The 24,993-nt window shown below is 45.3% G+C and overlaps 1 protein-coding gene across 6 annotated transcripts in view; it reads left to right on the top strand.

Moving 5' to 3' along the window:
* Nucleotides 1-24,993, top strand: part of Cd226 (CD226 molecule) — an 83,337-nt gene that overhangs the window by 13,325 nt on the left and 45,019 nt on the right. For 2 of the 6 annotated variants that reach the window (XM_047526813.1, XM_047526807.1), the window contains exons 1-3: nt 191-305; nt 8,092-8,264; nt 8,517-8,855. In XM_047526813.1, coding sequence (XP_047382769.1) covers nt 8,189-8,264; nt 8,517-8,855 — 415 coding nt within the window. In that variant the 5' untranslated portion in view covers nt 191-305; nt 8,092-8,188. Of the gene's footprint in view, nt 1-190; nt 306-6,835; nt 6,926-7,546; nt 7,581-8,091; nt 8,265-8,516; nt 8,856-24,993 lie in introns of those variants that run through there. The other 4 variants (XM_047526810.1, XM_047526808.1, XM_047526809.1 and 1 more) reach the window with 3 other exon arrangements.

Genomic DNA, 24,993 nt, shown 5'->3' with positions numbered 1-24,993 from the left:
AAATGGTAAAGATGCTTCCAGAAGCAGGGAAACTTCCTGACTTCAAAAAAGTCAGCTTCATGAAATATTAGTGCTTTATTCAGCTGCTACCTGAAGAGGCTCTGGTGGAGGGAAGAGCTCAGGGGCAGGGGAAGAGTCAGCCCCAGTAGGACAAGCGCTCCCTGCTGCTGCTGCTGCCCACAGAAGGGCTGGGAACGGCAGGGGCAGTGCCAATGCGGGTGAGTGGAGAGAGCGGCCAGGCCCGCAGGAGCCCTGCCCAGCACCGAGCTGGAGGAGACGTGCTGGGAGCACACTCACAACTCAAGGTTAGTAACCGCCCGGAAAAGCCTGGATGTGCCAAGTTCCACACTATAAGAAACAGTGGATAAAGGGCAGGGATTGCCAGCAAGACCAAGTGGCAAGTAGATGCAGCAGGGAGAACACGAACGAGCTGAGTGGTTGATGCGCTATAAACCTGTGAGTTTAATAACGATGGGTGCAGTTTTCAGTAAAAATATGCCTTTTAATTACGTTTCCTCAGTGTGTTTCTAGAAGAATTGTATTTACCATAAATCTGATAGCATGGTTCTTGAGAATCAGAAGATTGAGCTGGTTTTACCAGTGTCTGGGCTATTAGGCTTAACCTTCTTTCTCTCAAGAAAGACTGGGTGAAGATAAACTTAAATAATAAATGTCTGCTATCTAAGGATTTATTACACCATGCAAGCACTGGGAAACAATTTCTGCAAAGGGGCAGATAGCTGAAGTTAACTAAAGTTGTGTAGTCCAAGTGGTGTCTGTCCCGAGTAGCACCACCCAGCTCTCCATGGAGCACAGGAGCAGCACAGACCACACGTGGACCAAGGAAGACGTCTGGCTGTCTTCCACCTAAACTATGCACAGAAGTCAGGCAGCAGCTGGCCTCAGCCCACGGCTGTAGTTTCCAGAACTCTGTTCTAGAGGATTCCTGCTGAATATAAACTGAAGAGTCTGAGTTGAAGGAAAGTGGGTTTTATTGGTCACTCACTGCTGGGGGCAGGTCCGCAGCTTGCCAAAGTTCTAAGGCTGTCACAGTCTGGAGGAAACCACATCTTCCTCATCAGGAAGATTTCCTTCAGGAGATTCACCTGGGCAGGGAGCAGACACCTAAGTGATAGTGCTCCTGTGGAACACACTGGAAGCAGGAGCCGCCTAACAGCGGGCACCCCAGCAGAGAAACACAGCCAGCCCCTGGCTCCTGGGTGAGGAGAAACAGGACCTCACGGGAGCTTCCCGGCCAGCCGTGTGCTCAGAGCAGACAGGCAGTCCTCTTGCCAGCATATCAGTGACTCTGAGCAAACATGGAAACATGCAAAAGGCGGCAGTCAGGAACCGATTCCCCACCACACATACCAGGAGGGTGGGGTTGGGGTAATTCAGGAGGACTAGAATCCCAACGTGGGAGAGACACGTGGGGACGCAGGACACAGTGCAGATGGCAGGAAGATTGAAACAGAGACAGAGGCCTCTGCCATGCATGTAGAAATCAGTGTGCATGAAGATGGTCCAGCAGGTCGCCCAGGGGTCTGCACTTGGAGGCCAGCTCGTGAGATGCATTCAGACGCATGTGGCTGGCTGACACGTTTTTAAATAGTAGAGGAATCCTGTAATATTTTGATTAATGGCTTCCTTGAGGACAAAGCTCTTTTATACAGACAGCTCTATTAGGAAAGAAACCTCAAGCCAAAACCCTTTCATAAATCATGCAAAAAATGGCTGTGGACACAACAAAAATAGTGCCAGTGCAGTCTCCATTTGTCTTTGGTTAGATGTTGATAAATAGGGCTCCTCCTTGGCACACATGTCCCTGCTGAGCTTCTGCGTCAGCCCCCAGGTCTTCTGCACCTTGCATGTGCATCTGTGACCTTCAGGTCCCTTGATTTCAGGGTGCAAGTGCCTTAAGATGGTCTTTACCTCTCAGCCACCTTGGCTTCAGGAGCCTATGGAGGGAAGGAGTCACTGCCAGTTATTGATTTCCACCCCTTCTCAAGACTTCTCCCACATGCCAGTGCCTCACACTTGGCAGGAAGGTTCCCTGAGGGTCTTGGGGGCCCCTGAGAGTGGAAGATGCTTCATTATATTGCATTTCTTTTGGGGTTCATATCAGCACACTCTTGATGCTATCTGTTTTGCCCTTGTCCCTCTGACCTTATTCCTGCACCTCTGCACACTTTTCCAACCCTGACCCCTGCTTCTTTTTCTTTTACACACACACACACACACACACACACACACACACATACACACACACACACACACACACAGAGTCCCATACAGCCACATATGCACATTTATAAGTGCATTTAAAAGCATGTAGGATTTTATTAAGACTTAATAATTTGCCTGACAACCTGCACTATTGTCTTTTGCATTGTTTATTCCCAGCTGTCACCACAAAAGTGTGACATAATATGTGCCACTGGGCTCATAGAAGGCACTGGGAGGCTCAGTGTGCATTTGTGGACCAGTGTGGTGGGGATCAAGTGATATCATGAGCACACAGCCAACAGCAAATGTGGCTTCTGCAATCGGAGGACCTGGGCTGTGTTTGCCTTGTGTGATTCACTGAGCAATAATTTATTTTATTGAAGTCAAAGTCACATAACGTAAAATAAACCAATTTAGAGTGCAGGATTAGGTGGTGTTTAGTACATTCACAATGTTCTTTAAACTAACACCTTTTTAAGTTCAAAACATTTTCATCATTTCCAAAGAGAACCCCATACCTCAGGCCATCAATCCCAGTCCCTCCCCCCACTAGCTAGATTTTTGTAAGGATTTCATTGAATCTGTAGATTTCTATGAGAGATATTGGCATCTTTTTAAAAAATATCATTTAGATAGAACTTTATTTTATTTATTTATTTCTATGCAGTACTGAGAACTGAACCCAGTGCCTCACACATGCTAGGCAAGCGCTCCACCACTGAACCACGACTCCAGCCCCAGTACTGCCATTTTAACAATATTAAAATTTCTAGTTCATGAACATGGACTGTCTTTTAGACACGTTTCCTAAACACGAGTTTTCCACCTTTAGGAAAAGTCATGCTTCTTTACTTTTTTTCAGGAACATTTTGTCATTTTTCAATGTAAGGTCTTTCACAACCTTGATTAAATTTATTCATAAGTGTTTTATTCTTTTGGGTGCTATTATAAGTCGAATTATTTTCTCAACTTAGATCTCTCATTATTTACTGTTAGCATATAGAAACACAACAGGTTTCCATGTGTTGATCTCTCCTGCAACTTTTTTGAATTTCTTAGCTCAATAGTTCCTGGTGCGTTTTTTAGGATGTTTACATATAAGACCCTGCCATCAGTGAATGGAAACAGTTTCAGTTCTTCTTTTGCCATTTAGATGCCTTGTGTTTCTTTTTCTTGCCTAATTGCTCTGGCTGAAATCTTCAATGGAGTATGAAAAGCTGTGGGGAAAGCAGACATCCTTGTCTTCTTCCTTGTCTCAGCAGCACATTCAGCATTGAGTGTGATGTTAGCTGTGGGATTTTCTCACATACCTTTCATTAGCAATAACTCAAACTCTCTGTGTATCAGTTACCTTATCTGTCATTTGCCTTTTGTAATAACAAATTCATTCCTTGACCTTTTTCAATACCTCTGTAGGGGTTTCACCTCCTCCAAGTTCTTAACTTGAACCAGCAACCTCCACAGTAGATAGTCTTTGTTCTTCACGAATTTTCTAACTCTAAGGGCAGAAATGGATTCTGCTCTTGTTTGAGTTGTCTCCCCATCCATGTTTATTTTTTAACTTTCCTATCTTCTTTTCTAGTAGCTTCTCTTACAGAATACCTCTGTTGTACCATTAGGAATGTTTTCCTGGCTGGACCCTGCCTAAGAAACATGAAGTTAAGGATGCCTATTGTTATATTTAAATACGATAATAGGTAATCTCCTGGCAGTAAGTTTATTTATTTTCATCTCCATGGAAATAATTCTAGTCCTGCCCACCATTCCATTTTGCTTAAATATAATAATAGTGTCCAAATAGTTTGATAACCCTTCTTACTCCTTTCCAATCTTTTCTTCACATAGCAACCATAAAAATTATACCAGATCAGATATATAAATATAGATGCAGATAATGGGAACTTTCTAATTGGCTTTTAATTATAATTATTAATTATATCGAACACTATGCTCAGACTCTGAGGTGTTGGATTCAGTAGGTCAGTGATACCGCCTGAGACCCAAGTGTATTTCCACTTCTCTGTCATTCTGTTGTCCTTGGCTGGGTTCTTCTGGATAGCTGCCTAGAGCAGCCAGGGCAATATTCCCTCTTGTTCACATGCATGGGTGGGGTGGGGTAGGGTGTGGGAACTGTTTTCCTGGTATGGAGTATAAATAGGTACCTTTTCTTCAGTTGGGTCACCTCGGCCATGCTGTCTTCTCCAGGTCCTCGAATCAATCATAGTGGCCCGGGGAATAGCTTAGATTCATCCTAACATCCCTGAGGTGTGGGGAAAGGAGCAGGTACCCCAGTAAAGTCAAGTTCTTGTTAGAAATATGGGAAGGGGAGTGGGTGTCGGTCAGTTGCCTATCAAGAGTTTAAATCAGATTGCTGGTGCTGGTGCTCTCAGGTTGCCTCAGGACTCACGTGAGGATCCACATTGGCAAAGCAACCTCACTCCGCCTACACACACCTCAGATCTCCTGTCATGTTCTATCCCCATTTCCCAGAGTCTGGCTGGGCTCCTGCTCTCCTGTCTCCTGGATGCTGTGCAGTGCCTGCTGCATCCTCATCCGCCTCCCGCCTCCCAGTTCTGTCTTAGTACACAGTCGCTTCCTGAGAGAGCCTGTCCCCCACCCGGCCAGCCACTGTTATTCACTCCTACGCCAACACATTCTTACTCACGTTGTAACGTGGAACCTGTTTTGGATTTTTTTCCACAGTTTTTATTGGCACATCACATAGTGATGGGGGATCTGTTGTTATATACTCGTACCTGCACACAATAGGACAATATTGGCCAGCACTTCCCCCTCCCTCCCCTTGGTCCCTTTCCTCTACTGCTCTCCCTTTGATCTTTAGGAGATCCATCCCGACCTTTCTTTTCCTTTTTCCACTACTCTAGCTTCCACATATGAAAAAACATGACCCTTGACCTTCTGAGTTTGACTCATTTTGCTTAACATGATAATCTCAAATTCCATCCATTTTCTCACAAATGATACAATTTTTTTTATGACTGAATAAAACTCCACCGTGTATATATACACCACATTTTCCTTATCCATTCATCCATTGATGATGGGCTGGTTGCATCATCTGGCTATTGTGAACTGTGCTGCTGTAAACACGGGTGTGCATGCATCACTGCAGTAAGATGACTAATTCTGGGGTAAATGCCAAGGATATTGGGTACAAGGGGACAGTAGAAGGGCACTTTCTTTAGTACTTAAGAATTCCTAGGCCTTGATCTAACTTAGATTTTGTGGTCTTATTGATGTTGGTAACTGTTAAGAGGAAATCTTATAAATAAGACTTGATGGATGAATTTTTCCAACTCACATATTCTTGAGTCCTTGCCACCCCTAGTCCATTGTCCATGATAACCTATTATCTTCCAAAAATGTAAAATTGTCCACATGAGCCACAATGATTTTCAGTGGCTCTGTGTTTCTTTCCACCCCTAGACAGTAGGCACATGCCTAGATAGCAGCCATACCCTTAGACAGCAGTGACACCCTTAGACAGCAGTCACAATGTTAGATAGCACTCACACCCTAGACTGTAGTCACACCCCTAGACAGAAGTCACACCCCTAGATAGAAGTCACACCACTAGATGATAGTCACATGCCTAGATAGCAGTCACAGTCTTAGAAAACAACCACATTTTTTTGTAATCGCACCCCAGATAGAAGTCACATCCCTAGATAACAGTCACACCCCTAGATAGTAGTCACACACCTAAATAATAGTCATGCTCCTAGACTGTAGTCACACCCCTAGACAATAGTCACACCCCTAGATAAGTCACACCCCTAGAGAGTAGTCACACTCCTAAACAATAGTCACAACCCTAGACTGTAGTCACACCCTAGACTGGAGTCATACCCCTAGATAATAGCCACACCCCTAGACTATAGTTGCATTCCCAGATTGCAGTCACAGCCCTTTGACCCACACCCCTTAGGCTGTAGTCACACCCCTTAGACTATAGTCACACCCCTAGGATGTAGTCACACCCCTAGACTACAGTCACACCCCTAGGCTGTAGCCACACCCCTAGACTACAGTCACACCCCTAGGCTGTAGTCACACCCCTAGGCTGTAGTCACACCCCTTAGACTGTAGTCACACCCCTAGGCTGTAGTCACACCCCTTAGACTGTAGTCACACCCCTTAGACTGGAGTCACACCCCTTAGACTGGAGTCACACCACTAGACTATAGTTGCATTCCCAGATTGCAGTCACAACCCTTTGACCCACACCCCTTAGACTGTAGTCACACCCCTAGGCTACAGTCACACCCCTAGGCTGTAGTCACACCCCTTGGACTGTAGTCACACCCCTAGGCTACAGTCAGACCCCTTAGACTGGAGTCACACCCCTAGGCTACAGTCACACCCCTAGGCTACAGTCACACCCCTGGACTGTAGTCACACAGTCACCATTTCCTGAAAATGCCCTAGGTGGACTTATCTTTCTTCCACTTTTTCTGTGAAACCTTTCTAAAACCTATGAAGATGAATGATTCCCTCGGGTCTGTCATAAAACTTGATCAGATAATTCGTAAGAAATCTTCACTCCGTGCAGTGAACTGCAGTTCTGTCTTTCGGACCCACGCGTCACCCTGGCCGCTGGCAGGGCGCATCTCCTCACGTCTGTCTTCCCAAGCTCGGGGCAGGGGAGCTGGTGACCTTGTGCCGAATCGCAGAGCAGGTAACGGGCCGCGCTGCCCGGCCCGCGACACTGCAGGGTAGGATGCGACGCTGCAGGGGCGTAACGGCTCCGGGCTGCGAAGGGGCGCGGCACCGGCCACGCACGTGGAGCCGCGCGGGGTTCGCAGGCTCCGCGACCTTCGCGCTCCGGAAGCCGCCCCGCGCTGGCTGCCCGCGCTGCGCTGCGCTGCATCTCTGGAGGGCGGGGGCGGCGTCGAGTCAGGTCCTCGCTGACGGCCGCCCTTCCCCTGGTGCTCACCTGCCCTGGGGCTCTCAGTGGGGTCGGCACGCGACAGTCCCCTTCTTCACAGGGATGCGACCTTCATCCTGGCGCGTTAAGGTGCTCTTCGCCAAGTCCCAGGGGTTGGAAGTGTCACTGGAGGAGAAGAGGAAGCTCGGCGATGCACCTGCGCAGCCAGTGAGGTTCCAGATATGGTTCTGTGGCTGGGTAAGATGCAGCCACCGGGCGAAGCGTGTGCAGAGCCGCTCTCGCCGTCTTGGCACCTCTGTGTGATCTGTGATCATCTCAAAAAAAAAAGTTCAAGAAAAATGTCAAACAGAACGGTTGGTTTGTATGAGGGCTGGAACATGGCTCTGTTGTATCTGGAGGACTCTCCCTGGTCTGTCCTCTCCGCCTAAGCAAGTGCCCGAGGCTGGTAAGGAGATGGAGGAGGAAGGTCGTCCTGGTGGATGGCGTCTCCGTTCCCAAAGCTGTGATGTGCCTCCCCTTGACCTTGCTCCCATCTCCCCTTGTCAGTGACTCCCTGGACCTTCTTACTGAAAAGGATACACTAACTCCTCCCTGCCTCTCTTTCCTGCTTAGTTTTCCTCCTGCACTTACCACCTTTAACCCATTACACATATTTTTTTTTTACTTCTTTATTTTGGTGTCTGTTCCATCCCACCAGAATGTGGGCATGGTAAGAAGTGTGTGTGTGTGTGTGTGTGTGTGTGTGTGTGTGTGTGTATCTGTCTATCCCATTTCCTAGAACAGAGTTTGGTACCTAGAACACACTCAGCGAATGCTTGTTGAATGAATGACTCTTTGTAGAAAACGAGATCTTGAAAATAAGCGAATTTCCCCAAGAGAGAAGTAGCTCGAATCTGCCCATCCTTGTAGGGAGAGCAAACCTGCCTTTGAAGCTAAGACCTTCTTCCTGTGTTCAGACTTCAGAAAAAGAAGACGCTACTGATAACATCTGAGAGGAAGGAGTCAGTCACCGCACCCAGCCTGTGCATGTAACGCTATACAAATTGCCTTTTTATGCACCAGCTTCCGAAACAGTTTCCAGAGATGGATTATCTTACTTTCCTTTTGGCTATTCTTCATGTACACAAAGGTAAAGATAATCTTTATGCCTTCATTTAAAAAACTAACTCCATTTTTGGTATTACAGTGTGACATGTGCAGGATTTCTTGGATAATTTCTCACTTGTTCAAAGGGCTAGAAGTTACAAATGCCAACGTGAGCAGTGGAAAACTATCAGTCTTCCCAAGATCTTAACTTCCTCTGTTGTTAGAAAGCTCGAGGTATTTATTTGGTGTTCCATTATTAAACCTAACTGCATTTATGTCACGTTGTATATTTCAGCTCTATGTGAAGAGATATTTTGGGACACAGCTGTTAAATTTGCTGAGAATATGACTCTAGAATGTGTGTACCCATCAATGAACTCCTTTACCCAGATTGAGTGGTTTAAGATCCACGGCGTGCAGAAGAAGTTCATAGGCATTTTCCACCCGACTCATGGTGTGGTCCTACGGGAACCCTATGACAAGAGGCTTCACCTTCTAAACTCAACGACGGCTCCCAACAAGGTGATCCTTTCCTTTTATAATGCCTCCGAGGCTGATGTTGGCACCTATTCCTGCCTTTTCAATGTTTTCCCACGTGGATCTTGGGAAAAGAAAATACGCGTGGTTCAGTCAGGTAAGGGCAAATATCGTTTCCCTTTACCCACCCACAATATTGAATTCTGTCAAGCCCAAGTAGAAGCTGCAAATGCTTTATCCCATTCTTGGGCTTTCGCCAAGCCCATTTCCAGGTTGCATGACCTTACTGTTTCAGAGGAGTGATATTGGGGGTCGATTTCATTTCTCTTGGTGTGCTGTCATTTCCGAGTGGAAGTGTCTCTTTGATCTGAATCCTGAGGCAGAAAGCACAGGTTTTATGTATCTTCATGATAACGTGAGCCTAGATTGAGTTGATGGGGCCACATGTGGGTTCAGGACCAGGTCCCTCCCTTTCACTAGGCATTCAGCACTAGCTTCAACTTCGGGATGACTCAGGGTCTTTTTATGCAACATCATTTGAATCTTGGCAGGGTTCAAACAGAGGCCTGTCTTTCACCCCTTCCAAATTTGACTAGAGAGGACTCTTTCTTCAGAAGTCACTCGCTACCATGTGAGAGAGTCTGATGATGTCCTTGAGTATTTCCTGCTCTGTCTCCCTGTGGTTGTGGTTTGGTCCTAGAATGGCCATGTAGAGTAGATATGGTGCACTGAGAAAGCTCGGGTGTTGTAGCCAGTCCATTAATATAAACTGGTATCAGTGGCACTCTCTCTTCATCTTAGGTTTCTGAAGAGGCAAGGTGAGCTAATAATAGCACTCTCTTTGTTCAACAGTTTAGGGAGACTATATTTACAGAACTTGGCCCATGGTCATCAGAGAAGAGCAGGTATTACTACCACCATTATTACTCTCTTTTCCTAGACTTTTGATAAGAAAAGATTAATGATGACATTTTCATTTATAAGTGACAGTCTAATGAAGGGAATATTTTGGAACCATGCATTTCTTATCTGGTGACTCTCAAATCATACCCCTTGGGCATATAAAGGAGAACATTATATGAATTATTTGTAAGAGCTCCATGTTCTGTGCTTCGTGTGTATATGTGTGTGTGTGTGTGTGTGTGTGTGTGTGTGTGTGTGGTGTGTTGCTGGGGATTAAAGCCAGAGCTTCTCATAGGCAAGCACCCTACTGCTGAGCTACAACCCCAACCCAAGCAATCTATCTTCCAAAAAACAATTACAGTATTATATGAGGAACATGAAGGTATTGCAAGGAAATAAAATGTCCATGTGCATAGTTTCCCTTCTCTTTATGTTTAGCTCAGCTCTGGACTAATTTTGCATATATGACTAGGGCTTAAGGAGTGTCAATTGGCAACAGTGCTTTAATTACACATAATTATTTGAAGACTCCATCTTGCCACACAAGAACTCATTTGCTGCTGCATGTAGACATCTGTTAAGCACTGTTTGCAAGTTTTTAGGGTGTGGTCCACTTCTGACCAGCCTTTCAAGTGAAGGCATGGGTTGGTAAAGGTCTTGGAATGGAGTGGCGAGCCACTGCATATGGGGCCTGAGCCTCCAGGGCTGGGAGGAGATGGGCCCCTCTCCCTGTCGTGTGTGGTCAGCCTCTAAAGTTTTGGCATCAGGTCAGGTATTTCGATTTCTGTCACAGGGCAACCAATTGAAAACAGGCAGCCTGGCCTTTTCTGAGTGTTCTGGATAGAGTGTGGAGCAAAATTGTCAAGGTTACTGCTACACCAGGGTAGGATTTTTGGCATCATGTGTAAACAGCTTTGGGAATAGCCCCCTATTCTTATCATCTACCTTTGTTGTCCTTCTTATATTTTGAAGTGGGGGAAGAGAGCTCCTGCCTTGTGGGCTTTTTCACAATCAAGGGTGAAATGTTCATCCAGTTGCCCGTCAGACAAAGAGGTACCCAGTGCTCACCTGGTTTGCATTCCTTGTGATGGTAGCTTTAAATGTGTTCTGTTCCTGTTGGTCTTGGTCATCTTTATTTCACAGAACAGTTGATGTAGTGAGCCAGTGAGGATGTTCTACCTGATTAGGAGATTTGAGGGCTTCATTGGTTCAGACTAAGGATAATAGAGAGTTTAAACACAATATTAGTTGTATTTCAAAGTTACCTTAAATATATCAAAGATTTCCCTTATGTGCTTTTTTCCCAACATGCGGGATCTCTAAAGATTGCATTTTTGTATAATGTCAGGGGGAGCTGATGATCTATTTAACAAGAAAGAACTAAAACTTGGACTCTAAAAATTCTAATTCTGCCTTACACGCGTGTTGACTTCTCGTCTGTTGGTAGCTTTTCAGGTGTGGGGAATGCTCGTGTCGGTGTTACGCAGGCCTTCGCCCTTAGCCCCCACCACACACTTGAATGTGGGCATGTCTTTGATTTTCCAGGTGAGGGTCCTGAGGTCTAGTGACTTTCCAGGACCTCAAGCTCCACATATGTCCCCTTGGTAAAGTTGGAACCAGACATAGAGTGACAGCGTGGGGGACACGTTCCCCCACCTGGGCCTTTGAAAGAAGGAGTTGTTAACTATTGCACACCCTGAACCTCCTCCTTCCCCTCTCCCTTTCAGCCTAGAGTTGAGCCAATTGGATGTCTCATTCTGGAAAAAATGGCCCTGTTAATAAAAAAAAAAAAAAAAAAAAAAAAAAAATCTTAAAAATGTGTGTCAGTTTCATAATAGACATTTCTGAATTAGCAATGGAGTTAGACTATTTACTAGTAAAAATGGCTGCATGAATTTTAGCTAGTTAATTGGAAAACATGCTGAGGTAACTTACTCCTAAGTTACCTAAACTTTCAAAAGCAGTCCTGTTTTATGCAAGAGTAGTGATGGAAGTAGGGTCCTGGGGAGATTTTCTGCCTCCTTGAAATCTCTGGCCTTACTAGTCAGTTAAAGAAAATGTAGTTCTGTTTATTATAAAAGTGACCACCAAATGGGCCACCCACTCAAATATCATGCTACCTAACTTTTACAGGGTACCTACTTGGTATGAAGTATCCAAGTGTCATTTCACTTAATATTTGTGAAATACGGTGGAGAGGTAATGTCTTCCGTGCCAAGACGGAGGGCACTGAGATCCAGGGCTGTTAGCCAACTCATTCAAGTTTGCTGAGTCGCTGAGTTACAGTGCCCAGCGAGAGTCTTGTCAGTGTTTCTGAAGTGTCAGAAATGACATGGAAAGCACGTGTCTCCATCAGAATGCATCCGGGCAGCAAGGTAGGGAAGAGTCATACTGCACCTTGAAAAACCGGAAACAGTTCTTTAAGATAGAAAGGCTGTGATAAGGGAAGAAGAGAAGATGGAGAGAGAAGTGTGTCTTGAGGGTACTGATGATGGAGAGAAGGGCACAGGGTCAGTATAAAGCTTGTCCAGGGGAGAGAGAATGACCCCATAGAGCAGGAGGCGGAGTCTGAGTAGAAGGTGGTTCTCACACTGCACCCCTGGGCTCTTGGCTCCCCAAGAGGTGGCCTGAGAGGTGGCCTTAAGAGTGAGGACGAGACTCTCTCCCTGCCCCACCAACAAATGGGCTCAGTGTATGACACTTTGGAGTCTCAGGTAAAGTATTTGTACAGTATTTTCAATATTAAAAAAGAAATTTCAGACTATCAGAGCGGCAGAGTGTTATACGCGAACCTGGAAAGTTACAATGCCTCAGATCTTGTTGTGCTTAAAGGGGTTTTGAACTTCTCTCATGTAGACCACGGGACCTTGCTGAACATGTTTTAGAGGGAGACACAGACCAAACTGATTTGTTTTTCAATGCCAGGAAGATTCAACTAGGTTCGGTCAAGGTCTTCAGCAATCTGTGTGGTGCCTTCTCTTGCTGGGGAAGGCCAGTCTTTTTATTGTATTCAGGTTTTCACTTGATTGGATGAGGGCCACCCACATTATGGAGGGCAATCTGTTTATTCAAATTCACTGATTTAAACATTAATCTTATCCAGCAGCAAGTTCAAGTTCACTCAAAAAATTGCCATCACATCTATTTTGGAAAATCATATGACATTAGTTGGGTTAAAGAATCACTTATCCTATTATCCAATACTTCCACTGTTTGATGTTTTAGAGAATGTCCCATACGGGAGAAATGCCCCACAGTGTTTGCAATGGTGATAGTAAGTGCAAACAAATTGGTAACAACCAAAGTACCTATCCCCAATTTCAGTTGGGGAATGGGCAAGTACATTGGAAGCATTCATACAATAGCGTACTCTGCATTTCTGAAAAGGCACTGGAGTGTCACTGTGCTCACCAGCAGGGATGAATCTTGGGAACATCAAGTTGAGAAAAGCAAGCAAGTTACAGAAAGGTAACTAGGGCATGATTCCTCTCCTTTAAAGTTCAGAGATATGCAAAATCCAACAATATGTTATTTATATGTGTCAAACACAAATGGTAGGACTATAAAGATAAGCAAATCTTAAAAGCATGAGCAGGAAGGAGATAGAGACAGGAGGGGGCCACAGGGATTTTCTAAGCTCACAGTCCTGGTTTATACTCACATATAGTGTTTTATTTCCCACTTGTCTCAAAAACATTTTTTAAAGATTTCTTTCAGAACTTTTGAATTTCTAATAAAAATGTTGAAGAAAGATGTGATTCTTATTTTTGAGCCGTTAGAAAATAATTGTCTAAGTTAAGGGTGGGATTTTCATTCCGATATGGCCTTCAGGTCAGAGAGAGGGAAGCTTCAAGAATGATTCTGAATTTTTAAGACCCAAGGACAGAAAAATAATGGTTTCATTTGCAAAGATGGGCAATCAGGAGGCCACCCGGACTGTAGGAGAGGAGAAAGGTCTGTTGCAGGAGCACTGAGTTGTAAAGTAGCCTGTGATTGGCTGAGAAAGGAAATCCCCAACCGATAAACAAGAACTAACATTGGAATACCAGTTTTTAAGTCGTTTGAGTGAGAATGTGAGAAAGATGGTTAGTGAAGTCCTGGTGGACAGAGGCTGCAGTCCAGGTGAGGCGCTAGGGGGCTTGGAGAGCGTCTAGACAACATAGAAGGCGTAGGGGAAGGAGGGAAAGCAGCGGAGGGGAGCGGACGCAGAACAGGCGTGCTACTGATTTGGAGAGCAAATTCTACTCGGGTTGCAGGGGAGGGGTCCTCTCTCCTGCTCCACAGGAGCGCAGGTGCGCAGTGCTGGCCGCATCGGGTTTTTGACCCTGAGAACTCCACATTCCAGTCTGCTTCTCTCGACTCGGCACAGAGATGTTTCGCACTGTCTCCATTTAAGGTTTCCTTCGGTCCTGGGCTGCACGAGGCGCTCTGTATCATCCGCTGGTTCTGAGAAGGCGCCCATCCTGACCCCCGTCCAGGTTGGTGTTGTCGACTGGGTTTCAGTAGCTCCACTCCTCGTGAGTTCTTGCATTTATGTTTCTTCTTAGGGGCCCTTTAATATCCAGGGCCCAGATGAATGGCAGGTGTGAGGAATCCCATGATGGAGAGGCTTCTAAAGATGACGCCGGTGTCTCCGCGGGGCCCGCAGGGCCAGCCTTTCTCCTGATGTTGGTGCGATGACAGGATTCAAAGGTGGGAGCTGGCTTGTATGCATGGGCTTGCTGATTTGGGGAAAATTAACTCATTTATTAACTCGCTCATCAAGTCTTCACTGAGAACCTTTGATGCGCCAAGTAATAATGTTCAGTGGTTTGGAAGACAGGGATAAAATTGTATATTGTAAATTATGATTTAAGGCAAAAAGCAGTAAGTACTATTGTAATTGAGAGGACAGAATTCACTTTTAATTAGAAATCCAGAATAGATTCCCTGAGAAAATGGAATTTGAACTTAACCTTGAGGGAGGCAGTTGGAATATTTGGACACTAAGATGGGTGAACTAACATTCCAAGAGAATTACTTTAGAAAATCCCCTAGAAAAGAGATAGCTTTGGGTCTAACTTAACCAACTCTGGAAGATGAGTTTCATTTTTTAAAGAGGACTCTAACAACAATCCCTAACAGTGAAAACCTCTAAAATCAAATGAACACATAGGATCGGTCAATAAATCAGTGCAGTTTATTCTGGTTTACAAGTCATGGCTTGGCTTATTGCAACCTGTTGCTTCAAAAGGCACAGGAAGCTGATGTATTTTGCAATTGTCTTTCACAGTCTACCTGAAGATATTCATATGCTGTCGTTACAGCTTGTTTTGCCTATCCCAAATTCAAAAGGAAGGAAGAAAACGTACACAAATAACGTGATCTTGCTGTCAGTGAAGGCACACAGGGAAGGGGCAGGCTGGGTCTGAAAGGTTTTTCCTGTCTAAAGAAGTTCCAATGGGAGGTGCAGCCCCCTCTTTCCCTGATACGGAAGTTGCCAATAAATGCCAGCTTTGCATTCGGTTTCACTTTTTGACGTTTCTTTTCTCTTTCCTTCCTCCCTTCCTTCAGGATTGAACCCAAGAGCACTTTACCACTGAGTTACATCCCCAACCTTTTTGTTTGTTTTTGATTTTGAGGGAGGGTCTTGTTAAATTGCTGAGACTAGCCTTGAACTTGTGATCCTCCTGCCCCAGCCTCCTGAGTCTCTGGGATTATAGGTGTGCACCACCACACCCAGCTGTTTTTGACATTTCTGGATAATGTTGAATTCTTTATTTTTATTATGCTTTTGTCTTCTTAGTTCTGTTTTTAATTGACAGATATTGTGGGTCATATTTTTGGTGTACAGTTTGATGTTTCAATACACATATACATTTGTTTTATCTTAGTGTGGATTCATTCAGTTGTAACCATCCTATGCACCTCTATTGCTTTTAATTTTTTAGAAGTGGGATGGAAAAATAAGGAAAAAATGCTTCAGATCTATTGTTTAAAGAATGAATCCATTAAACCCTTCTTAAAGCCCATTCTAGAAAGCTCAGAAATAAGTCATAGAAGTTTTCCCTTTTCTATATTTGTGTGCATTTATACATACACATATAAGACTAAAAAAGAGTCTGTAAAATGATACATTTCAGTAGTTTTTCATTAAAGGATAAAGAGAAAAGGTATTAAATGGTGCCTATAAGAAATAGTCAACTAGTGAAACAGGAACATTTTAAAGGCTTAGAAATCGAAGCCGTTAATGAAATAAAATAGTGTATAGGAAGCCAGATAATAAAGAGCATTTTAAGACTCATGGAAAGCAAGGTTATGGTCACTGCGCTTCTCAAGGGCACAGTAAATAGAAATCTGAGAGTGAGGTAGTGACCAGGGCCTGTGCCAAGGTGGTTATTATTGACTTGCTTTCCCTCTGCTGAGCCTGGGAGGAGCCGCTTGAGCAGACATGTCACCAAGGGACACAACCCTCTGGCAGCTCTGTGCCCCCAAATCAAAACAAGAACAACGCTGAAATGACCTCTAAGACAAGATAATACTGGACTTATATTCGTGATTGAAGACGACAGCGGAATGAGCATACAAGCTCAGGTCTCGGGTGGGTTTTTGGAGTAAGTTCTGTCTGGATTCTTCAGTCCTGGCTCCACTTTCTCTGCCTGCCCTTAGGCCGCTGAGACAGCCCAGTCTTCTGCACTTACTCGCTGCGGCACCTACGAAGGAGATTTATAATTCAGACGTGTTTGAATGCACTCAGGCACAGCAGAGAGCAGGGGAACTGGTTGTGGTCTTTGCTCAAACCATTGCGTCCACTTGCGCAAGACCGAGCCGTGTTGACGACGGATCTTTTACTTCCAGGAAGGCTGTAGGGTAGGGCGCACTGGGCCGGGTTGCCGGGGAATGAACCACAGCCAGGCTCTTGCCCAGCCCGGCCCAGGGCCCTGGACGTTTCTCGGCTCCGCGGGAGGCCGTGCGTTCTCAGCTCTCAGTGATCAAGACACCTCGCACCGCTTCCACTGGTTTCCCCACAGCTGCTCGTCACCCAGCACCCAAAGGCACTGCCAACCACCATCTCTGGAAGGCGTTTCCTCTGCAGAGCGGGTGTCGGTGCGTGGGTGCTCTGCTTGTGGAGGGTGGGAAATGTGGCTTCGTGGCTGAGCCAGAGCTGGCGTCAGATAGTCGTGGGTGTCCGCGCGAGGAACGGTGGAACATGTGCATCCCACGCAGAGCGCGGCTGTCTAGGCTTCCGCGTTCTCCGGAATTCCTCCCATCAAAGCTTGGAAACGGCAGAGAGTGGGCATCATTCTCTGGCACTTGCTCTCAGAAGCTTCTCTGTAGGTTGAGGTGTAGGTGTGAGTGACCTTCAGAGAAACCTTATAGGAATTTACTAAAGGACACAAAGTTTTGACTGAAAGCTAAAGTTTGCATCTCATAAAAATAAGTTCTAGATTTTTTTTTTGAATGTGCAAACAGATTAGAAAACAAGTAACTGAAGAAAGGGGGAGAATTAAAGCTTTCAGCTTATGCTTGGGCTCCTCAGAGAATTTCCCTTAGAGCTAAAGCTGTCCCTGACAGTTGTTCAGCATCTGTAAAGAGACTTGGCTTCTGAGCCGTGCTTGGGATGCAGGTCTTTGTCTTTTCTTGGTTTTATGGGGAGTGGAGGCTGCAGGCAGGATGACTTCCTTTCCTTCCAGAGCATGGTGGGAGACTATTTGTGAAGACATTAAAGATTTTGAAACTGTTAAGAATTTGAAGACCATCAAGTCAATCCTTCAGGGATCAATGCAAAATTACTCCCTCAGGCAACATCACTTCTACTTACTCTAGAATAGTTTTAATTAAATAACTCAGCTGATGGGGCTGCTGGCACTCCCTTGAGAGATTATTCACAATCCAATAAATCTCAATGTGAGAAAATTTCCCCTGACTTCAGCTTTTTAAGCAACTTACATTTTTTTTTTTAAAAAAAAGCCTTCTTCATAATCTGCCCAGAGAAAAACTCCAATGTTTCATAGAATATTGACAAAAGAAGGCTTCTGAGGACAAAGATGCAGTATACAGCATTCAGAGTACTGGCACCATAAATAGCTATGTGCATCTTACCTGCTGAGTTCAGTGGTGTGCTGACTGCGGCCAGTAAGAATGAAGTCTGGGTATTAGTTCTGTATTTAAATGCTCCATTTAGCTAGCAGAATACTTAAGAAATGTAACATTCTCATTTCAGACGACTAGTTCCCAAGCAGGGAACTATTTCTTGGCAGGCTACATGGATTCTTTATGCTACCAGCATTGGCATTTCAGAATAGCTTAGAGAAGGGTGTGTGTGTGTGTGTGTGTGTGTGTGTGTGTGCAAGGTAATTTCCTTCATTTATTAAACAAAATGCATTTATTTAATCCAAGACTATAGAAAATTTTATATCCTATACCTAAATTATTCCATGAATGCATAAATTCATTTTTTCCTTACAAACTGGATGCTATAATTGAACATATAGCATTTTCATTTAAGAAACAGCCAGGAAATTCAATCATCGTCTCTGAGACAGAGCTTGGTATATTAGTGTATGTCCATGAATGAGACCATTTAGTCTGTCCCATTAGCTCATGAGATCAGATTTCTTAAGCTATCTCTTTAAATTCTTTTAAGAAATAGAGTTGCCCATTTAAATTAAATAAAGGTCACTTATTTAACATAAGACATGTAACTTCCTTCTTCTATTTTTCTTAAGTCCTAGAAATGGTTTCTAAAATAATGAGCATTTAATAAGATGGAAATATTTCCCACTACAGATGTTAAATTTCTTTGAGCTGCCACAGTATTTGAATTTTGATTCTTAACATAGTCTGACCATTATGATTTTAGTAGAAAGAGCAGAACTAATCTAAAGGGAAAATCATTAAGCCTTTTCCTCAAATGACACTTTGGAGTATAGAACTCACTTTATTGGATGAATGTTGACAACAGTAATTTAAACTCTTGTGTGAATCCTTTCTAAATTCATTGAAGAGACATTTATTTTATGCCATGAGGAAATGAAGAAATGAGTAAAAAGGTCTCTGTTTTTGAGAAGTTTATAATCTAAGATGGGAAGTATCCACTTATATGCCATGTGAACTTGTGACCCAGGTGGCCATATGACTGGGTGGAAGCTGGTAAGTAGCACAAAACAAAGTTTGGGGAATTGAGAGGCAACTGAGATTGCTCCTGGTTGTGGAACCGCTGACCTAGAAATCTGGGTATGTTTGGATGGGTGGAGGTGGAGGATGGCAGGAAGAGGGAGGTCCCACAGGAAGAAGCATATCAGAAGCATCACACACAAGGCAACTGCTGCGAATCTGCGGCCTGTGAGAACACAGCTGGTGAGAGGCCTGTGAGGAGGTCGGAGGCTGGCCTATCTACAGATTCCATTCCGTGGCTGGTAAACAGGTTGGCCGTGTTCTGGAGCCATTACCCTAGCAACAGCACGTAGAATGATAAAAGCCAAGAAAGCAGAAAGACTGGCGAGGAAAAAGGAGGCCTGCAGTCCCCAGCAAATCAGGGCCCTGTGTCCAGGGTGTGGGCACCACGTGGTCTCCATGGTGCCTCCATCCACCTTCCTCGGGAAGAAGGCTCACCCCTCAACTTCCTCCTTTCCATTCCCCCTTCTCTTTCAGCAAATACTTAGAGAATATCTGTCGTGTTCTGGGAGCTGTGAGGTTGGGGTACTCAGGGGAAATGTCCCGTCCTGAGCTCAGGCCCTAGTCCAGTGACAATGCCGTTCCATGCTTGCTGGCTGTGGGTGCACAGGACAGTTGGTGGTGCTGGGAGGTGGAGGTGGCATTGCGTGTGGTGTGCCTGTGTTGAAAGGATGGTCCTGGGAGGAGGGAAGGGCATTCGGGAAGCTTCAGAGAACAAAAGACTCTTGAGTTGACTCAGGAAAGGAGATTAAACTTCCTGGGTTGAAGGAGGTCGCCCTGTCGGCGGGGCACCAGGGCGAAGGGCGCCGGGTGTGCTTGGCAGCCTGAGGCCTAGTGAAGCTTGAGTGGAAGTTTGTTTCGTGGTTATTGATGCCAGGTAGTGACCTTGGAGGGGTAGACAGAAGAAATTGGATGTACTATCAGCAGACGCTTGACATTTTTGTTTGGAAGAGGGAAGGTTCGGAACGCCTGGTTTGGAACTGTGGGTGCAGGGCAAGCCCACCTTCTTCCTAAGCTGCGTTTCCTTCCCAGCAGGATGGTGTGTGAACTCACGTTCCCTCCAGTTGCATTTTTTTTTGTGCCACAAATGTACAGCCGTCTTGGATGTTTGACCTTATTCTTTTGGCAACGGGGACCTGTTAGGAGTGCAGACTGGGCACGCAGGTTGCAGTTTAGAACGTGCACTCAGGCAGGATTCTAGAAGCAGGCTCAGAAGCAAAGGAAAGCAGGGAAATCTAGTCAGGAGGCTGTCATGGGGTGCATTGTGTCCCCCCAAAATTGTATGTTGAAGTTCTAACTTCTGGGATTTCAGAATGTGACTCTGAAGGTAGGGTCTTTAAAGAGGTAATTAGTTAAAACAGGCGTTAGAGTGGCCTAAGACAGCTGCTGTGTGAGAAGAGATGGGGCACAGAGAACACCGTGAAGACACCGGGGAGGACGGTTTCTGTGAGGCAAAGGGAGGCCTCACAAGCCCTGGGGAACCTTGACTTGGGGCTTCCAGCGTCCAGGATTGTGAAAAAAATGGAATAAACGTGTGTCGTTTAAGCTACCAGCCCACGGTATCTTGTTCTGGCAGCTCTCTTTACTCACTCAGAAACTCACATCGCGCTTGATGCTCTCGAGTTTCACGCACTCACTTGTTGGGGACAGTGCTTGGCACTTCCAAGACACACTCAAGAAAACAACAAGAGCCATGAGAATCATCAGCATCGACCCTGATAGGAACAGAGGAAGGTGCTGGTTCCGTTCCCAGTAAAATGGAGCAGAGCAGCCGCTACGCGTGTCTCCCAGGAAGTGAAAAGCGTCCCTGGTGGTAACATGTTCGCAGCACGTCACATTGACTGATGGGCTTTGGATATCAGGGGGATATCAGATCAATTGCCTTGTTCCAGTGCAGCAAGATTGGGATGAAGCAGGTGTGGGGGGGGGTATCTATTTGAGAAGTACAGGCAGGAGGGAAGAGGGTTTGGACCAGAACGGGATGACGGGGACTGGGAGTAGTACCTGTTTCAGAGACATTTATAAATCAGAATTGAAGGACCCAGCACCTGACTGGCTGAGTGCGTAGGAAGAGAAGTTAAGAATGACTCCAGTTTCTCTATAGAGCTGAGAATGGGCGGGAACCAGTTTGGAGAGGGAAATATGAGTCGGGTGCCTGGGAGTTAAAGTTGGAGAAAAGTCTTTGCAGATCTGAGCTATGTCATCTGGATCTCCTTTGCCACCTCCAAAGGAAATTCCAAGAAAGTGAGTTAGGTGTTCTCTTTCTTTCCAAGATCATAATGTAGCTCCCAAACTATATTGTGTTTGATATGACTGAGCACATACTCCCAGTGTTCTAGATGAAGGGAAAGAAACGCATCGGCTTTGACTTCCTGGCCGTCTAGAGCTCCCCATTTGGATGGTGCCATTGAAAAGACACTTGTTCTGAAACCTGGTGTCTGTCACTGCTGGATGTGCCTCTCTCAGACAAGCTGGCCGACCCCCTTGTGGAGCAAGTGGAGTGGAGTTTTCCTGTTCCTGGGGAGATGGTTTTGTCCATTTTGTAAGTTAGACTAAGAGCTCCTCATTTCTTTCAAGTAATACATGTTACCTCCTGTTTCTAATGGGATATTTGCGAGTCCTCTAATAGTTTCCTTCACAAAGAGGAGAACAAACGATTCATTGTATCCTTGTCATTCTCTGTTCACTGGAAAACTTCTGTGGTCTATGCTGTTTGCAAATGCTATCAAGTTTCTCTCACTTTCTTTCCTTGATGTGTGGGAAAACTTTTCATCACTCACCTGAGCATCTTTCACAAGATATTTTTCAGATTCTCTTTTGGTTTGTTGCTCATTTGCACCTCTGGGTCTTTAGCTCTTCCCCGTTGAAAGGTCTTTTGCTTTTTCTGGTGAGACCTCCATCTGACTGTAGCACTTTTGACTGCCATGGAACCAGGAGGGGTTTTATTTTAAGCACCCAGTCCTTTAGATCTGTTAGAATATATGTTCCTGGACTTTCAAAATATGTTTTTCAGTATTCTTGAGGTTTCTTTTGGGATTTTTTGCCTTTTCAACTATACCTTTTATTTTTAAACCAGAATATTTGCATTTTATTATAGTTTCCATTTGTAATTTTGCAAAATTTCCAATTAACTCTTTTGACTTTGCCTTTCTAGTCAGAGTTGCCTTTAGTCATTTGATGGTGGCAGTTGCTTCAAAGTGTGTGGTGTGTGTCTCTGCTCCACTCCATAATGTGTTTAAAATTCAACATAACTTTCTTCCTGTGGATTCAGTCACAAATGTAACCTAAATGGGGTGAGTTCCAGGCTTTTTCAGAGAGGGATTCAAGATAGAAGATTGGTAATTTAAGTAGCCTACCCGTCTTCCCTCATTCAGTTCTTCTCTGTCCCATTTTACATAATATTTCCCTCTAGTCTTGTGGTTTTGGGTAGGTGGTCTGCAGCATGTCACAGAGGCTAGTTCCACCTCATAAGAACTTTGAGGTTGCAGTAGCAGTTGCTGCTTAGATCTGAGCTAAGCCGTCCTCTCTGGGTGATGCCGTGTCTGTGGTTTTGAATTCTGAAGGCACACTACTCTGGTGATCTTTATTGAGCGACCTTTTTGCATTCTGAATCAAATGTGTCATTTATATCAAAGTTGTCCCTTTCTGTGAGTTTCGTATGAATTAATTTTTTTAGGCCTCCAATATTCATGAAGATAAAGTTATGAATTTCTGTTAGTCAGTTTTTAGGTAAAAAAGGCCAGAGTGGCATAAGGCAGGGATAAAAGGAGAAGGACTTTTCAGCAGCTGGCACTGAGATTCGAAGCTCTGTGAGTCAGGAGGAGGGGTGGGTTCCCCTTGTCCATGCATCAGTCCTCCTGGCCCCCAGCCCCAACCTCGCCTTCCTGCAGCATGACCGCACTCTCCAGCTTTATACTGTGTCTGCCCTTTTTTAAAAAAAACATCTTAAAGCTATATCCCCCTTCAGAACTGCTCCCATGCCATTTTTCTCTGCCCTGGTCACTTCAGAGCTGTCTGAGGCTGGAGCTGGGTGGATTTGGAAAGGCCCTTTTCCCGTGCGTCGCTCTCAGCGTTGTGTCCTCAGGACGGCCCAGCCCACAGTTTCCTGGCTGCCTGGGATTAGTGGAGAGATGAGTCACCGTTTCTGTTGAAGTCAGTCGGCCCCTCTGAGGAGGCAGTCGGGCCCCTTACTGCTGATGTTCTGTGTAGCCTCGTTGATTTTCATGTGACACCTTAGAGACCCCTAGCAATCGTTCAGGCCTTACCTCTTAACACTGAGGATTTTTTCTCATTTCTTATTCCAGGCCTATTATTTGTATTTTAAAACTAAGATCTATCTTTTGTACTAAGAAGAAATCAAAATGTTGCAATGCCTCTTCAATTCTTTTATAGACACCTTCTATTTTCCTGCTTTGTGTGCAGCTTTATGCTTCATTTAGTGAATGGTAACTGGGTATTTTTCATGGGTGGATTTCCTGTTTGATGAAGCTGGTAATGATGGGTAATAAAAGCAGTGAGGATTTTTTTTATAAGTTATAAAGAAGAGGGGTTTGTTCTAGTGTGGGATCCGGAGGTGCCAGGTCTAGAGGCGGCCTCTGGTGACGGCCTTCTTCAGGGGCAGAGTCCCAGGGCAGCACATGTGGAGCAGGGAGCAGGTGCGTGCGTGTGTCCAATGCTGAAGATTCTTGGTGGTCCCTTAAGTGCAGTGATCCAAAGACAGAAATGGGACTGCTTTCAATGTCCATGAAAACAAACAACAATCCAGAAAAACAACAGAATATCTCAAAGAAATACAAAATCCAGACTGAAAGTGAAAGTCTGGAGGAAAAGAATCTCTAGGATTAAGAGTGTAAGAATAAATAATAATATCACAGAGAAGTAACACCATCACAGAGAAATGACAGCATCACAGAGAAACGACAGCATCACCGGCAACTTAGGTCAAACGGCACTGGTAACATTTAGGGTGTCTGGATTTACATCCTTGACTTTGGTTCATAGCTACTTAGACTGAGTGGTGACAGGCAAGGTAGCTGGGTCGGGCTCCAAAGGTGGTACCCACAGTTGGTGGCACCGGAAGTTATGTCCACTTCTAACAGCCGGCCGTGTGCAGAAGTGAGAAGGGGAGGACCCTGCCCTCAGATGGGGCAGAGCGGGCTGAGCAGGTGACTCGTGAGGAGGTTTCAGGGTGAACGCAGGTTTCGAGGGTTTTGGCAGAGAGGAAAGTCGTGGGGTGGATGAGAGTGGCCCAGCCCGAGCCCCGCAGCCTCATGGGGAAGGCAATCTCTGGCATGGGCAGCGTGATGGGAGGTGCGGAGGCCCCAGCCCAGTGGGCTCTGTGCAGCCAGGCCTGGAGCTGCAGGTCAGCAAGCAAGGACGCCTGACCAGATTCACGTCTGGGAAGGAACTCCTTCCAGAGAAGAGACTGGATACAAGCTCCTGGCATGAAAGACTGAGTGACAGCTTCTACTGCACTTGTCTGCAGATGGAGAGGGAGGGACACACAGGGGACACACAGAGCCCTGCAGGTTGCTAGTTTGTAGTTGTCAGTTTAGGAGCCGTGTGTGCTCTGTGATTGACATCTGCTAATCTGGGATGCGATGAGCTTTGTGCTCTTTTTGTTAAGGGATGGAATCAAATTCTTGGATTGAAATACTAACTTCACTAGCCATGACTTTTTCTTTTTAAAAATACTTTTAAAAATGAGAGTAAGGATAAGAGTGCCCAAGATGTACAGTGATTCTGGAGTCAACAAAACCTTCCCTGGAGGCCACTATATCACATGGTAATACTTAGTATATTTTAAAATTATTATGATGAATCAGTCAAAAAAAAAAAAAAAGAGAGAGACATTAAAAAAAAAAAAAGAAAGAGAGGGAGAAACAGCAAGGCTGGTTTTCTGCAGCACCAGGGTTCTACCCCAGGGGTGCCCCAGAACTGACCGACAGCACGGCGACTGTACTCTGCCTGGTCTGGTCTCCAGCTCCAGGTCCTCCTGCCTCAGCCTGGCCGTCGCTGGGATTGCAGCGAGTGCCACGGTGCTGGCTAAGGCTCGTTTTCTTTTGAAGAAGAATCATGAGTAATACTAGGAAAAGGAGAAATGCGGAGGACAGACTGTCATGAAAGTAAAAAGAAGAGTTGAGATTTCGCAAGTGACACGAAAACAGGGGCGCGCTGGCGGGGCCAGAGCGACGGCGGATGGTTGGCTGCCGGAGTCCACCTTCCCGCGCGCTGAA

This window comes from Sciurus carolinensis, chromosome 15 (genome assembly GCF_902686445.1).
Source record: "Sciurus carolinensis chromosome 15, mSciCar1.2, whole genome shotgun sequence".
In the NCBI taxonomy this organism is placed as follows: domain Eukaryota; kingdom Metazoa; phylum Chordata; class Mammalia; order Rodentia; family Sciuridae; genus Sciurus; species Sciurus carolinensis.
Note: the sequence above shows the minus strand (reverse complement) of the source record. Positions and strands in the feature narration are given on the sequence as shown.